The sequence below is a fragment of the Notamacropus eugenii genome, chromosome 2, assembly GCF_028372415.1.
Source record: "Notamacropus eugenii isolate mMacEug1 chromosome 2, mMacEug1.pri_v2, whole genome shotgun sequence".
NCBI lineage: Eukaryota > Metazoa > Chordata > Mammalia > Diprotodontia > Macropodidae > Notamacropus > Notamacropus eugenii.
Window position 1 is genome coordinate 375,996,655 of NC_092873.1, and position 14,205 is coordinate 376,010,859.

Below are 14,205 nucleotides of genomic sequence, written 5' to 3' on the forward strand. Positions count from 1 at the left end.
ATTGTATGCCGTCTTGGGGAGGAGGGGTGTGGTGAGGGATAGGTAGGGGGGGAAAAAATCTAAGTTTTATGGTAGCAATTGTAGAACATTAAAAAAGAAAAATAAAAAAAAAAGAAAAATAATTTGTAGGAAGATTTCAGAGACAAGGCACAGGAGAGAGCGAAGTTGGAAAAAAAATTACATCTATGGGGCGTTAATTGGGGGAACCTGAAAAGATGGAACAGAAAGCAAGGTAGGACAAAAGTACACTTACCCATAAAGGCAATGCCATTCTTCAAGAGGAGTTCAGGAAGCTTGGGGTTTTCAGAAGCATGTCCCCATCCAGCCCACACTGCCTGCACAGAAACAAAATAGAATTCATTCCTTACAGTAACCCTAAAAACTTGCTCACACTGTCTTGCTCTCTCCTAATGGCTGGCCTGAAAGCATATGGTAAAACAGACCACATCAGCAGTTGGACATAACCAAATGCTGAATTTAATCTCTGTGCTCAACTCACTGCAATCTTCTGGAGGAAAAGAAACAAGCAGTTCATTGCAGCAAACCCTTGGAAGAGATTACCATAACACTCTGAGTATTAAAACTCTAGTTACCCTTGCTGTTTTTTTTTAATTACAGTACCTTAAATATACAGTAAGAAAAAAACATTTTTAAACTTAAATATTGAAAACTAAATACAAAATAGGTAAAGAGGAAAAAAGCATATCATGTGCAGAGCAGAACATAAGAGAGGATTCAAAATAAAAAGTAATAAATTTCCATTTCAAGAAAGCCTATGTAATAAATGCTACATACATTAAGAACTGCCCATCTTATCCAGGCCAGATTATGCTTTGCAGGGGAGCCAGAAAAAGCTCTTAGAAAAAGGGACTCATTTATTGTGATCCATTATTCATACAGTGGAACTGATGATGATTTAGTATATTGATTATTGGTTTTGGGGAAAATAACAGTTTCTGTGGGTCCAAGGAGGCAGATCAACTTAGACCATCTAGTATAAATGCTCTTTTGTAGGACCATAAATTTGTTTAACTACTTATTTAAAAAAATCATGTCTCCCATTTGTACTTTTTTTTTTCTTAACTTCTAACATTCATATTCACAGAACTTTGGGCTCCAAATTTTCTCCCCCCTTGTCCCCTCCCCCCACCCCAAAACACCAAGCATTCCAATTGCCCCCATCATCAATCTGCTCTCTCCTCAATCATTACTCTCTGCCCTTGTCTCCATCCTCTCGTCTGTCCTGTAGGGCCAAATAACTTTCTATGCCCCTTTACCTGTATTTCTTATTTCCTAGTAGCAAGAACGGTACTCAACAGTTGTTCCTAAAACTTTGAGTTCCAACTTCTTTTCCTCCCTCCCTCCCTAACCCCTCCCTTTGGAAGGCAAGCAATTCAATATAGGCCAAATCTGTGTAGTTTTGCAAATGACTTCCATAATAGTCGTGTTGTATAAGACTAACTATATTTCCCTCCATCCTATCCTGCCCCCAATTACTTCTATTCTCTCTTTTGATCGTATCCCTCCCCATGAGTGTCAACCTCAAATTGCACCCTCCTCCCCATGCCCTCCCTTCCATTGTCCCCTCCACCCTGTTTATCCCCTTATCCCCCACTTTTCTGTATTGTAAGATAGGTTTTCATGCCAAAATGAGTGTGCATTTTATTCCTTCCTTTAGTGGAATGTGATGAGAGTAAACTTCATGCTTTTCTCTCACCTCCCCTCTTTATCCCTCCACTAATAAGTCTTTTGCTTGCCTCTTTTATGAGAGATAATTTGCCCCATTCCATTTCTCCCTTCTCCTCCCATATATTTCTCTCACTGCCTGATTTCATTTTTTTTAAGATATGATCCCATCCTATCCAATTCACTCTATGCACTGTCTCTATGTGTGTGTGCGTGTGTGTGTGCATGTGTGTGTGTGTGTAATCCCACCCAGTACCCAGATACTGAATAGTTTCAAGAGTTACTAATATTGTCTTTCCATGTAGCAATGTAAACAATTCAACTTTTATAAGTCCCTTATGACTTCTCTTTGCTGTTTACCTTTTCATGCTTCTCTTCATTCTTGTGTTTGAAAGTCAAATTTTCTTTCCAGCTCTGGTCTTTTCATCAAGAATGCTTGAAAGTCCTCTATTTCACTGAAAGAACAATTTTTCCCCTGAAATATTATACTCAGTTTTGCTGGGTAGGTGATTCTTGGTTTTAGTCCTAGTTCCTCTGACTTCTGCAATATCCTATTCCATGCCCTTCAATCCCTTAATGTAGAAGCTGCTAGATCTTGTGTTATCCTGATTGTATTTCCACAATACTTGAACTGTTTCTTTCTAGCTGCTTGCAATATTTTCTCCTTGACCTGGGAACTCTGGAATTTGGCCACAATATTCCTAGGAGTTTCTCTTTTTGGATCTTTTTCAGGTGGTGATCGGTGGATTCTTTCAATATTTATTTTGCCCTCTGGTTCTAGAATATCAGGGCAGTTTTCCTTGATAATTTCATGAAAGATGATGTCTAGGCTCTTTTTTTTGATCATGGCTTTCAGGTAGTCCCATAATTTTTAAATTGTCTCTCCTGGATCTATTCTCCAGGTCAGTTGTTTTTCCAATGAGATATTTCACATTATCTTCCATTTTTTCATTCTTTTGGTTTTGTTTTGTGATTTCTTGGTTTCTCATAAAGTCATTAGCCTCCATCTGTTCCATTCTAATTTTGAAAGAACTATTTTCTTCAGTGAGCTTTTGAATCTCCTTTTCCATTTGGCTAATTCTGCTTTTGAAAGCATTCTTCTCCTCATTGGCTTTTTGAACCTCCTTTGCCAATTGAGTTAGCCTATTTTTCAGGGTGTTATTTTCTTCAGCATTTTTTGGGGTCTCCTTTAGCAGGGTGCTGACCTGCTGTTCATACTTTGCTTGCATGTCTTTCATTGCTCTTCCCAGTTTTTCCTCCACCTGTCTAACATAATTTTCAAAATTTTCTGAGCTCTTTTTGAGCTTTTCCATGGTCTGATCCCATCGAGTGGGCTGGGATACAGAAGCCCTGACTTCCGGGTCTTTCCCTGACGGTGAGCACCGCTCTTCCTCATCAGAAAGGAGGGGAGGAGAAACCTGTTCACCAAGAAAGTAACCCTCTATAGTCTTGGTTTTTTTCCCTTTTCTGGGCATTTTCCCAGCCAGTGACTTGACCTCTGAATATTCTCCTCACACCCACCTCGCCTCCTGATCCTCCCAGCCAGCACTTGGGGTCTGAGACTCAAATGCTGCTTCCCAGCCTCAGGGCTTTTGGCAGGGGCAGGGCTACTATTCAGTGTGAGATCAAGTTCAGCTGCCTGGGTGGAGGCAGGGCCACCTCAGGGGCTCAGTTCCCTCAGGGGGTTTATGCAGAGACCTTCAACAATGGATCCGGACTCCTGCCTGCTTGGGGAGCCCCAGTCTGCTCCCACCTCCGCTGGTGCCTCCCGAGGGGGCCTGAGTCATGGGGGCTCCCCACTCCCCACTCGACCCGCCGAAGAGACCCTCTCACCGACCCTTGTCACCTGTGGGTGGAGGGACCCGTGCGGCTGCTGGAGATTCTGTCCCTGAAGCCTGCTCGGACCTGCTCCTCTCGGCGCTGGGTGGCCACCACAGGGCTGGGCTCTGCTCCGCGTCCACAGCGCGAAGAACCTTTCGCGAGAGGTTTTCAGGCTCTCTGGAACAGAAATCTCATCCACTCTGCTGTTCTGTGGCTTCTCCTGCTCCGAAATTTATTGGCAGCTCTTTTCTACAGATATTTCATGGGCTGTGGGTTCAGAGCTAGCGTATTTGTGTGTTTCTACTCCACCATCTTGGCTCTGCCCCCTCCCATTTGTACTTAAGCACTATATATACTATTTTGCACAGCTGACTATTTGGCAGTTATGATGATCTGTGTTGGTCATTCTGCTGTTAAACAATAAACACACAGAAGACTCCAAAAAAAAAAAAAAAAGAACTGTCCATCTTTTCTTTGCTTCCTTGTTAGTTTTCTTTCGTCCTCTGCTGTGTACTTTTAATATACATATACACAAACATATGTATATACACAGACATATTCGTTCCCTGACAGATTCTACTTCTGATCTTTATTATGTTTGTGCATATCTCTTACTTCCCATCCTTCCTAACTCTTCTGCTTCTACTTGTTATTACATTAGCCTCCAATTGCTTAACCTACACCACCTCCTCATGGATCCCTTCCTTATCCTCCCATTCCCATTCATCTAAACACCCTTCTATGCCTCTCCCTTTAACCTATTCCTTCACCCTCCCCTCTAGAGATCCTTATCTTATCCTCTCTCCCCTCTCTATCCCCTTAGCATTTTACTTCTTTCTGAATTTGTAAGACTTTTATACTCTTCTAGATATATATGCATTATTCCATCTTGAACCCATTCCCAATGAAAATAGGTTTCCAGAACTAACAGCCTTTCTCCCCCATCTAATTTCTGTCAGTTCTTCCTCTCACACTTCATTTGTATAAAATAATTACTCTTTTTAGTTGTTCCTAAATGGTTTTACTTTTTAAAGTCATATCATACTCAGGTCTGCCCCAATCTTTCTTATGAACTAACCAATTACTAATAACAATCTTAGATATACATTTTATATTTTACATATAAAAAAGGTAAACAGTCTGTCCTTATTGAGTCCCTTATAATTAGTGTTTGATATATACCTTGTATTTCTCTTGCCTCTGTTACGCAAATATTCTAAATTCAGGTTTGGTTTTGTTTTTTAACAATGTGCTGAAAGGCTGACAGTTCATTAAATGTTCACTTTTTTTCATCCAGGATAATGCTTAACTTTACTGAGTGCTATATTTTCAGGGAGACCTTCAGGTTTTTTGCTCTTCAATATATAGTGTTCCAAGACCTGTGGTTGTTTAGTGTCACCACTGCTAGGTCTTGTGTAATTCTAATTTGGCACCACCATATTTAAATTTTTTTTTCTTGTTGCTTGTAATATTTTATCCCTGATGGAGATTTCAGGATTGGACAATAATAGCCCTATGGGTTTTCCTCATAGGATCTCTTTCAGGTGGTGATTGGTAAATTTTTTTCTATTTCTACTTTCCCCTCTTTTTCTAATATTTCAGGACAATTTTCTTTAATTATTTCTTGTATTATTCTATCAAGATTCTTTTTTTTGATTATAGCTTTCAGATAGTCCAATTATTTTTGTGTTTTCTCTTCTTGATCCAGTTCAATTGTTTTTCTTATGTTTCATATTCTCTTCTGTTTTTTTCATTCTTTCTATATTTTATTATTTCTTGATCTCTTACACATTCTCTGGCTTTCCCTCACCCAATACTAATTTTCAAGAAGTCATTTTCTTCCTTAAGATTCTAGAGCTCTTTTCTAATTGGTTGACTTTCTTTCCATAATCTTCTTATTTTTATTTTTTTTTTAGTTTTTCCTCAATCTCTCATTTGATTTTTAAAGTCTTTTTAAAGTTTTTCTATGAATTCTTTTTGAGTAGGTGACCATCTGACATTACTCTTTGGGATAAAAGAGGGTTTCTTTCCTTCAGTAGCCTCCTCTGAAGACAAACCAGCCTTCTCTATTCCCATGTTAACTCTCTATGGTTGGATTCTTTTTACTTTGCCTGTGCATTTTTTTTTATTTATAGTAGCTTAGTTTTTGTAACACCTCTAGTCTTGGGGGAAGCGGTTAATACCTCTGGTCTCAGATCCTCCTTCCCTTCTCCCCTCTGGCCTAGAAATAGAACCAAGACCTCCAGCCTCCTGTAAGTGCCCACAGCCAGCAGCATTACCCCCCTCCTGCTTCTGCACTCACTGGGCGATTGCTGGTTCCTTCTCACTCCCACCACATCTCTGCAGCAGCACAGCTGGATATGATATTCCTTGTCAGGAGAAGTTCCCAACACTTCTCACTGTCCTGGGAGGCAAAAGTTCCTGTGGCGTGGGCCAAGGCAGCCACTAACCCCAGGGCTTGCCACTTGTTTAAACGCACCTAGGACCTAACCTGGAGATGTTTACTCTTCACAGGAACCAAACCTCTTCCTGGGACTTTTCTTCAAATCTTCATCGACTGTCCCAGAAGGACTCCCGTGTCTGCCCCTGCTCTTTTTCATTTTTACTATTCAATATTTTCCCTGAGGTGCTATTTCATCTCTTTTGTGGAGGAAAATCTTGACAGCTTGGAATTTTCTGAGCTACTCTGCCATCTTCCCAGAATTCTCTCCTACCCTTGCTATTTTAAAGAAAACTTATTTCCTACCCTTTCAACTAGGTCCTACATCAGATCTTTCAAGAAATGTCTTTCACAGACTCAAATAGTGGGTCCATTTAACTCCACTTTTATCTGAGTCTTTGTTTCTGGTTTTGTACTTATGATCCCATTAGTGTAGAAAAGTGCAAGCTAGACCTTCCTCTACTCATGCAGAGGGGAGCCTGCTCAACCACTTTTCTTGCAGTACTTTCTGGGGAAATGAAGTGATACATATGCCCTGATTCCAAGGTCACCTCTCCAAGGTCACCATGTTTGTGAGAATCCAGGGTTGCCCTGAAAATAATATATGTAAAGTGATGCACAAGCCTTAAAAGGCTTTAACTATTACCATCAGCTTGGGTTTTAATATAATGCCTCTAATAGCAATTAATTCTGTGAAATACACGTCTACAATCTCCTTCTCTAGAGCTTGACCCTAAATTATGACCCACTCTCCACCATTTTGCCAGCTCTTCAGCAGTGAGTTCTGACATCCTTTACAAGATTTCTTCAAGTAGTAACTACATGATTATTAGAGGCTCAAAGCAGAGTACACAGAATATTGAACTGGGAGAAAGAAAGACCAGAGTTCAAATCCAGCCTCTGATACTTACTAGCAATGTGACCATGGACAAGTGATATATCCACTTTGAGCCTCAGGGTCCTCATCTATAAAATGGGGACATTGATAACTGTATGATCCTGCATCACAAGGATGTTGTGAGGCTCCAGTGAAATAACATATATAGAGTAGACTACAAAATTCACCACAAATACTGGTTACTATTACTATTACTGGGGGTGCTATAGGTTAGCAACATGCTTTATGAACACTCGAATTCCCGTTAACCCCAACACAGTGATGGCATTTTGGTTCTCTTAAGAACAAAGGACAACCAACATGCTCTGCAGTGTTTGTACAAGACAGCCCGTGAAGTCGCTCCTGACCCAAAGGTTCTAGGGCTCTTAAAAATTTCCTTTTAGAAAGTCACTCCCTGGGGTGACATAAGTTTGCTATTACCTAAAGGCAGGAGACAGATGGGTGAGACTGTAGAAATCCTTTACAGACCCTTTGTTTCTTTGCATGCTGATCTCATTTTGACTCATCTCACTCCCACAGCCACTCTCCCTTTGCCCTTCTTCCTTAATTACTACCTATCACAGCAGATCAATACAATTCAGAGTCTCCTAACACCCAAAATCCTTTTGAAAACAATCAATGAAACCATTTCCTGTCTCTGCTCTTCCTCTGTGACCCTCATGTCTGAGACCTATCATCCAAAGGGAAAGACCAAGTGGACTAATTCAGATTCAAAAGGATATTAATATCTCTTACTTGTACTGGGATCCTTTTAGCGATATCAAGAATTAGTTCCACATTTGCGTAGTTGTTGTTATTTGGTCCTCCAGGCACTGGGACATAGTGATCTGCCATCTTAATGTACTCTGAAAACATAAGCAGAATAAAATAGAGTATTTATTTGCTTTCACTGAGAAACAACAACAACAACAAAAAACTGTAATGAACAGAGATCACCACCACTGCTCAGCAAAACTATCAAAACAGGGTCCTTTTAAACTGAAGTTCAACTTTCTTTCACTTATTTTCTTCATGGTTTAGGATGCCCAAGAGAATCCTATATTCTCAAAACATTTTCACTGTGCAATCTCTGAGAATTCTCAACATGGCACAGCGGATAGAGCTGACTTTGGAGGCAGAAAGACCTGAGTTCAAGTCTTGCCTCTGACACATATTACCTGTATAATGTTGGGCAAATAACCTCTTAGTGCTCTGAGACTACATATTAGAGAAGAGATACTGACCTATTCTGCTACAAACAATTTCATTATCAGGGAATTTCTTGTGCTAATGAAATCACAGATTTAGTCTCTTTGCATATCCCTACACCCCTACGAGTTACTTATCTGAAGGGGCAGCTAGATGGCTCGGTGGACTGGAAGACCTTAGTCAGGAAGATCTTAGTTCATATTCAATCTCACTTACTAGCTGTGTGACCCTGGGCTAGCCACTTAACCTCTTTTTGCCTTAATCTACTGGAGAAGGAAATGGCAAACCAACCACCCCAGAACCTCTGCCACAGCACTGGCATGCCATGGTCCATGGGTCACAAAGAGTCAAACATGACTGAACAACAAGAGGATTATGTCAGTCAGCTTAATAGTGACCAAATATCAAATGTGAGTTTATCTATATCTAAGAGTTCCAGCATTAGTAAGAATAAGATCTCAGCATCTTATAACTTCACACTGAACTTTCACTCAAATAGGACCCATAAAGAATAGGGAAAAACCAAACAGAAATGGCAAGTTCTCTAGAGGGGGATAAGTAAGGGTTATTAGAAATCAGGAGCTGAATAAGCAGTGAATGTTGACTAGGGTCAGAAAAATGGGAAATATAGCTTTCTAGGAAAGGGATCACAGGGACCTGGACTAGGACAAACTTAGGACACTAGGTTAAAGATAATGGGTATTACCAGAAAGGATAGAGGAGGAAAAGCACACAAAAGTCTGAAAGAAAAGCGAGTCAAGTGATGGAGAAAGGCTGCATCTTTCCTTTATTTTTTTTTTTTTTGCTTTCTTGTTTTCCCTTTATCTTCCTCCCTCCCACTTAGTCTTTCTCACTTTGCTTCCCTGTTTCTACCATAAGCAGCCACAACTTGGAATTAAGGAGTTTTATGTATTTATTGATTAAAGTTCTTTGTTTATTCTTTCAACAGGAGGCAAGTATTTCACACACATCAAACTGATAAAATCAGAATGAGAGAAAAGTTAATACTAGCAGGACTGTGGCCAGATACACAAACATTATAGGAGTATAACTGCAGGTTGTTGGAATATATTTGAAGTACTATCAGGCAATAACCAATAAAAATCACAAAAATAATCATACTCCTTGAACTAAAAAGTCAATTTTGCGGGACATACCCTAAAAGTACAAAAGGGTTAAAAAAAAAGTTAACTGTTCAAAAGTAAGTATTTATAGCAGCATTATTTTCAATTACAAACAACTGGAAACAACCTGAATATTCAACAGTGTGTGAAGACAATTCTGTTACGGACCAATGAGGAAAAAGAACTGCATCAATAATATCACAGATTGAGGTATGAAAGGCTGGAAGCCACCACATAATGGAATGTTGACTATGCCACCATTAGAAATGATACATGAGGAATATAAATAAATTCGAAAAGATTTTATGAAACAATGCAAAACAATCAAAGTAGATATGGGAAAAGAGTTATACACTGTCTACAAAAAAAATGAATACAGGCGCGGATACAAGTAACAAAGTTAACAGAGACCAGAAGGAAGTGCAATGAGATGTTAAGGGCATCTTGTATGGAGGAATCCATTTTTAGTGTGAACTATGGTGTCTATTTATTTAGCCTGACTGTTTAACAAGCATATGAACATTCTTTTAAAATAAAAAACATAACTAAACATTCTGTAAATTTCTAAAGAAATCTAGTGTGAGGTCAATTTAATTGACTTCAATAAGCATGTACTAAGTATTTTCATATTTGATTTAAATTAAATTAATAAAATACAAGCTATGTTTCAAAATATCTTTTCTTTATTCAAGACTCCTATAAATGTCACCTGAAAATGTCTTAGGCCATAGACTCATCTTGGAGGGAACGGGAGATCGGGTCAATCTGGACATCCCTCTCTCTTTTTGCCTCTCTCTCTGTCTCCTTCTCTCTCTCCCTCTCAGTCACCAAGCATTTATTAAGCACCTACTATGTGCCAAGCACTGTGCAAAGTGCCATGGACGTAAAGGCAAAAAAAAAAAAAAAAAAAAAAAAAGTCTCTGCTCTCAAGGAGCTCACAGTCTAGTCTATATTGAAGCTAGAAATGGCTTGGATTAATGTTAAATTAAATTGCTTTCTGACTTAGGAGTATCAGGGAAGGCTTTTTATAGGAGATAATGGCAGTTGAGCTTTGAAGGACATTATAAAAAAATTGTAAGAGGGGAAGTTGAAAAGGCAGTATGTTCTAGGTATGAGGGTATATCCTGTTTAAAAGCATGGAGGTGGGAAACTGGATGTCAAATTCAGGGGATGGCAAGTTGGCTAGTTTGATTAGAATGTAAGAGGTAATCTAGAGCTAGACTGTGAAGGACTTTAAATAGCATGCAGTGAGGTTTTCATTTTATCCTAGAGGCAATGGAGCCAATGAAGCTTGTTAAGCAGGAAAGTTACATAGTGAGACCTTTGCTTTAGGGAGGGTATTCTGGCATAATTGGGGAATGACTGAGCAAACTATGGTATATGAATGTGCTTAAAGAAATGAAGAAGCAATGATTTCAAAGAAACCTGGGAAGACTTGTATGAACTGATAAAGAGAAACAGGAGAACAATGTATACAATAACACTCTAAGTACAAACTACTTCAGAAGACAAGTTAAATTTTGATCAATACAATAACCAATCATGATGCCAAAGGACTCATGATGAAGCATTTTACCTACGGACCTCTTGACAGAGTGGTAATGGAATCAGGATGTAGATTGAGACATATTTTTTGAGCATCGTGAAGATGGAAATTTGTTTTGTTTGACTATACATATTTATAATATTTTGCTTTTCTTTCTTTTTCAGTAGGGGGAGATAAGAAGAAAAAAAGGCTCTTCTCAATTATGAATGGAGAAAATCAGGCATGGAGAAAAGAGACTGGAAACTGGTATTCTAATTAGGAGGCTTTTCAATCAATCAGCAAGTATTTATTAAGCATTCATTATGTGCCAGGAACACTGCAAGGAACTGCAGATATAAGTACAGAGCAAGAAGCAAGGTTACTTAAAATGAGTTCATCTCCTAATGGAAGAGATGCGTACATTTAAAAATACATACAGCAGAGGGCAGAGTCAAGATGACAGAGTAGAAGCAGGCACCTGCTTGAGCTCTCCCCCCAAAGCCCTTAAAATACCTGTGAAAAATGACTCCTAAACAAATTCTAGAGCAGCAAAAGCCACAAAATGAAAGAATAAAACAGATTTCCAGCCCAAGACAATGTGAAAGGCCAACAAGAAGGGTCTATTGAACTGGGCTTGGAGCAGAGCACAACTCTGCGTAGGCCACGCTGGGACAGATGGTCCCAGAGTAGGCCTCAGGGAACTGGCAGCTGCTGCAATTTCCAGATTTCTCGACCCACAAACGCCAAAGACACCCCCAAAGGTCAGTGAGAAAGCTGCCTCACCTAGGTGAGAGGAGAACTTGGTTCTGGCACCAGCCCCAGGGCGGTGGCCACTTCTAGAGCTCTCAGCCTACAGACGGTAGGGGAACTGACTGGCAGATCTGGGTCTCAGTCATGAGTGGTGGTCCTGGGACAAGGAGAAGCACTGGCATCTAGAAGCTGGTGGTAGCTATGGAAAGGGGATCCTACTCACAGTTCCAGGGCAGAAAAGAGTGCTTAGGATTGCTCACAGGCCAGAGAACAAGCCAGGAGAGGAGTAAACAACTCTCCTTTTATCATACCACTCTGGAGGAACTAAAAATTTAGAAATCCCTAGAGATGTCTCTGAAAACAGCTGCATAAAACCTCTGAATGAGATAGTATACCCTCCACTTAACAAAGAGCTCAAAAGTCAAATAATTGGCTGGGAAAGTGTTCAAAAGGGGGGGGAAATAAGACTATAGAAGGTTACTTCTTGGTGAAAAGGTATTTTCTTCTATCCTTTCAGATGAGGAAGATCAAAGCATACAACTGGAGGAAAACAGCAAGGTCAAGGCTCCTACACCCAAAGTCTCCAAGAAAAAAATGAAATGGTCTCAGTCCATGGAAGACCTCAAAAAGGATTTTGAAAATCAAGTAAGAGAAGTAGAGAAAAAATTGGGAAGAGAAATGAGAGTGATGCAAGAAACCATGAAAAACTAGTCAACAATTTGCTAAATGAGACTCCAAAAAATGCTGAAGAAAATAATACCTTTAAAAATAGAATAACCCCAATGGCAAAAGAGGTCGAAAAAGCCAAAGAGGAGAAGAATGCAAGAAAAAGCAGAATTGGTCAAATGGAGAAGGAGATCGAAAAGGTCACTGTAGAAAATCAGAATGGAGCTGAAGGAAGCTAATGACTTTATGAGAAGTCAAGAAATTATAAAACAAAACCAAAAGAATGAAACAATAGAAAACAATGTGAAATATCTCATTAGAAAAACAACAGACTTGGAAAACAGACCCAGGAAAGATAATTTAAAAATTATTGGTCTACCTGAAAACCATAATCAATAAAAGAGCCTAGACACCATATTCCAAAAAATTATAAAGGTAAACTACCCTGTTATTCCAGAACCAGAAGGTAAAATAGAAATGGAAAGAATTCACTGATTACCTCCTGAAAGAGACTTTGCTGTTTTCCTGTTATCACTGATTTTTATCCCTACTCTGTATACATGTGTGCAGGCCAGTGCCCCTTGATTAGCAGAAGGTGACCCATATTATTCCTATATGAACATACACTCAAAGTCTAGCAGATGTCACTGCCATTGCCACTACCAAATGACTGCCTGGGGCTTTACAATTCAAATTTCTCCACTACTAAATGCGCACTGCAGCAGACCTTAAAGACCTTAAAAGGAGGTCAGGGCTTCAGGGCAGACAAAGTTGATGCCCCATCACCTATCTCTATCATTCTAATTTCATCTCTGTCCTTATTAACTCCCTTAGAAATTGTACCCAATGGCACCTCCAGACTAACCCTGCCCTAGAGAGGACTTATAAACTTCCCTCAAGGAGCACTGTGAGCTATCTTATAAACATCTCCTAAAATGCACAAACTTCCCTGAAAAGGGAATAGCCAAATAAATCATTCTTGAAGCAAATTTTTAATTATTTCATCTCTTTTTCCAGGACAGATTTCTTTGGTCTTTAGCATTAGAAATGCCTTGGGACACATCATGGATGAGTGTTGAGGGCTAGGGTGGAGTGCTGTTGACAAGATCAGGAAAGACCTTAGGTGAAACTGTTCTTTGAGACTATGCTCATTATCATCCGGAATGGCTCTCCATGCCCCCCGGATGTTGCTGTCTCCTTGAGACAAACATGGGAACTACAGAAGACAAGGGATATGTAAAATAGATGTCCTCTAGGCTAACAGTCTTTAAAGACAATAGGACTGGCCAAATCTCTGGGACTGGAGATGAGCAGAATCTCACGTAGGTTTGCAGTTTCTGTCTATAAATACCTTGACCCTCAGATCAATAAATGGAACTGGTCTATCTTTTCCCGTCTCCCGTGTCTCTTTTCTTCAACCACTTCACCGACCCGTGTAGGGACGCAGGTCGTCCGCTACAGATGAGGCTAACGCAAAGACTCTACTCTTTGGTATACTGATGATTTTCTACCCCAACTGTTTTATTGGCGCTCATGAAACATGGAACATAGGTACAGAAGGTCATCAAAAAAAGTCAAGTCTAAGTAGGGAATAATGTACCTATTAAAACTACTTTCTAATCTAAAGATCCTTTACCTCCTCCCATACTAGAACACAGTCAAGCGCCCCCTGCCATTCCTGAGGAAAATCCTTGACTTTCTTTCCTGTTTAAATACAGTAATAGTAGCCAAGATCAAGCATGCTGGAAGGGTTAGATATTCAAGCCAGATTTGTCCACATGTATGTACCCTTTCTTAAAAAAATCTAAGAGACACAAAGTATCGAATGGAAGAAAGATCAGGAGTAGGTCATAGATCTCAACTACAGAAAAAGTCTTCAATTCAGCTATAAAATGAGGGCTTGGACCAAATGATGTCTAAGGCATCTTCCATCTCTAAATCTATGATCCTATGATCCACAATCCTGTGATGGGTATTCAAAGAAGGAAAGGTAAATCATTAGGAAATCAGTTGGAAACAGGTAAACAAAAATACCCCAATGTCGGATTCCCTCAGGACCCAGAGACAGCTAATGGTAGAAAATGGTTGTGAGAACTAAAGGAAATTC

The 14,205-nt window shown here is 39.7% G+C and overlaps 1 protein-coding gene across 7 annotated transcripts in view; it reads right to left on the bottom strand.

Moving 5' to 3' along the window:
* ACACA (acetyl-CoA carboxylase alpha) overlaps positions 1-14,205 on the bottom strand; it is a 268,158-nt gene that overhangs the window by 191,509 nt on the left and 62,444 nt on the right. For all 7 annotated transcript variants that reach the window (XM_072646950.1, XM_072646948.1, XM_072646949.1 and 4 more), the window contains 2 exons: positions 7,581-7,690; positions 254-335 (listed from right to left, as the gene is read on the bottom strand). In XM_072646950.1, the coding sequence (XP_072503051.1) occupies positions 254-335; positions 7,581-7,690 (192 nt within the window). The remainder of the gene's footprint in view (positions 1-253; positions 336-7,580; positions 7,691-14,205) is intronic.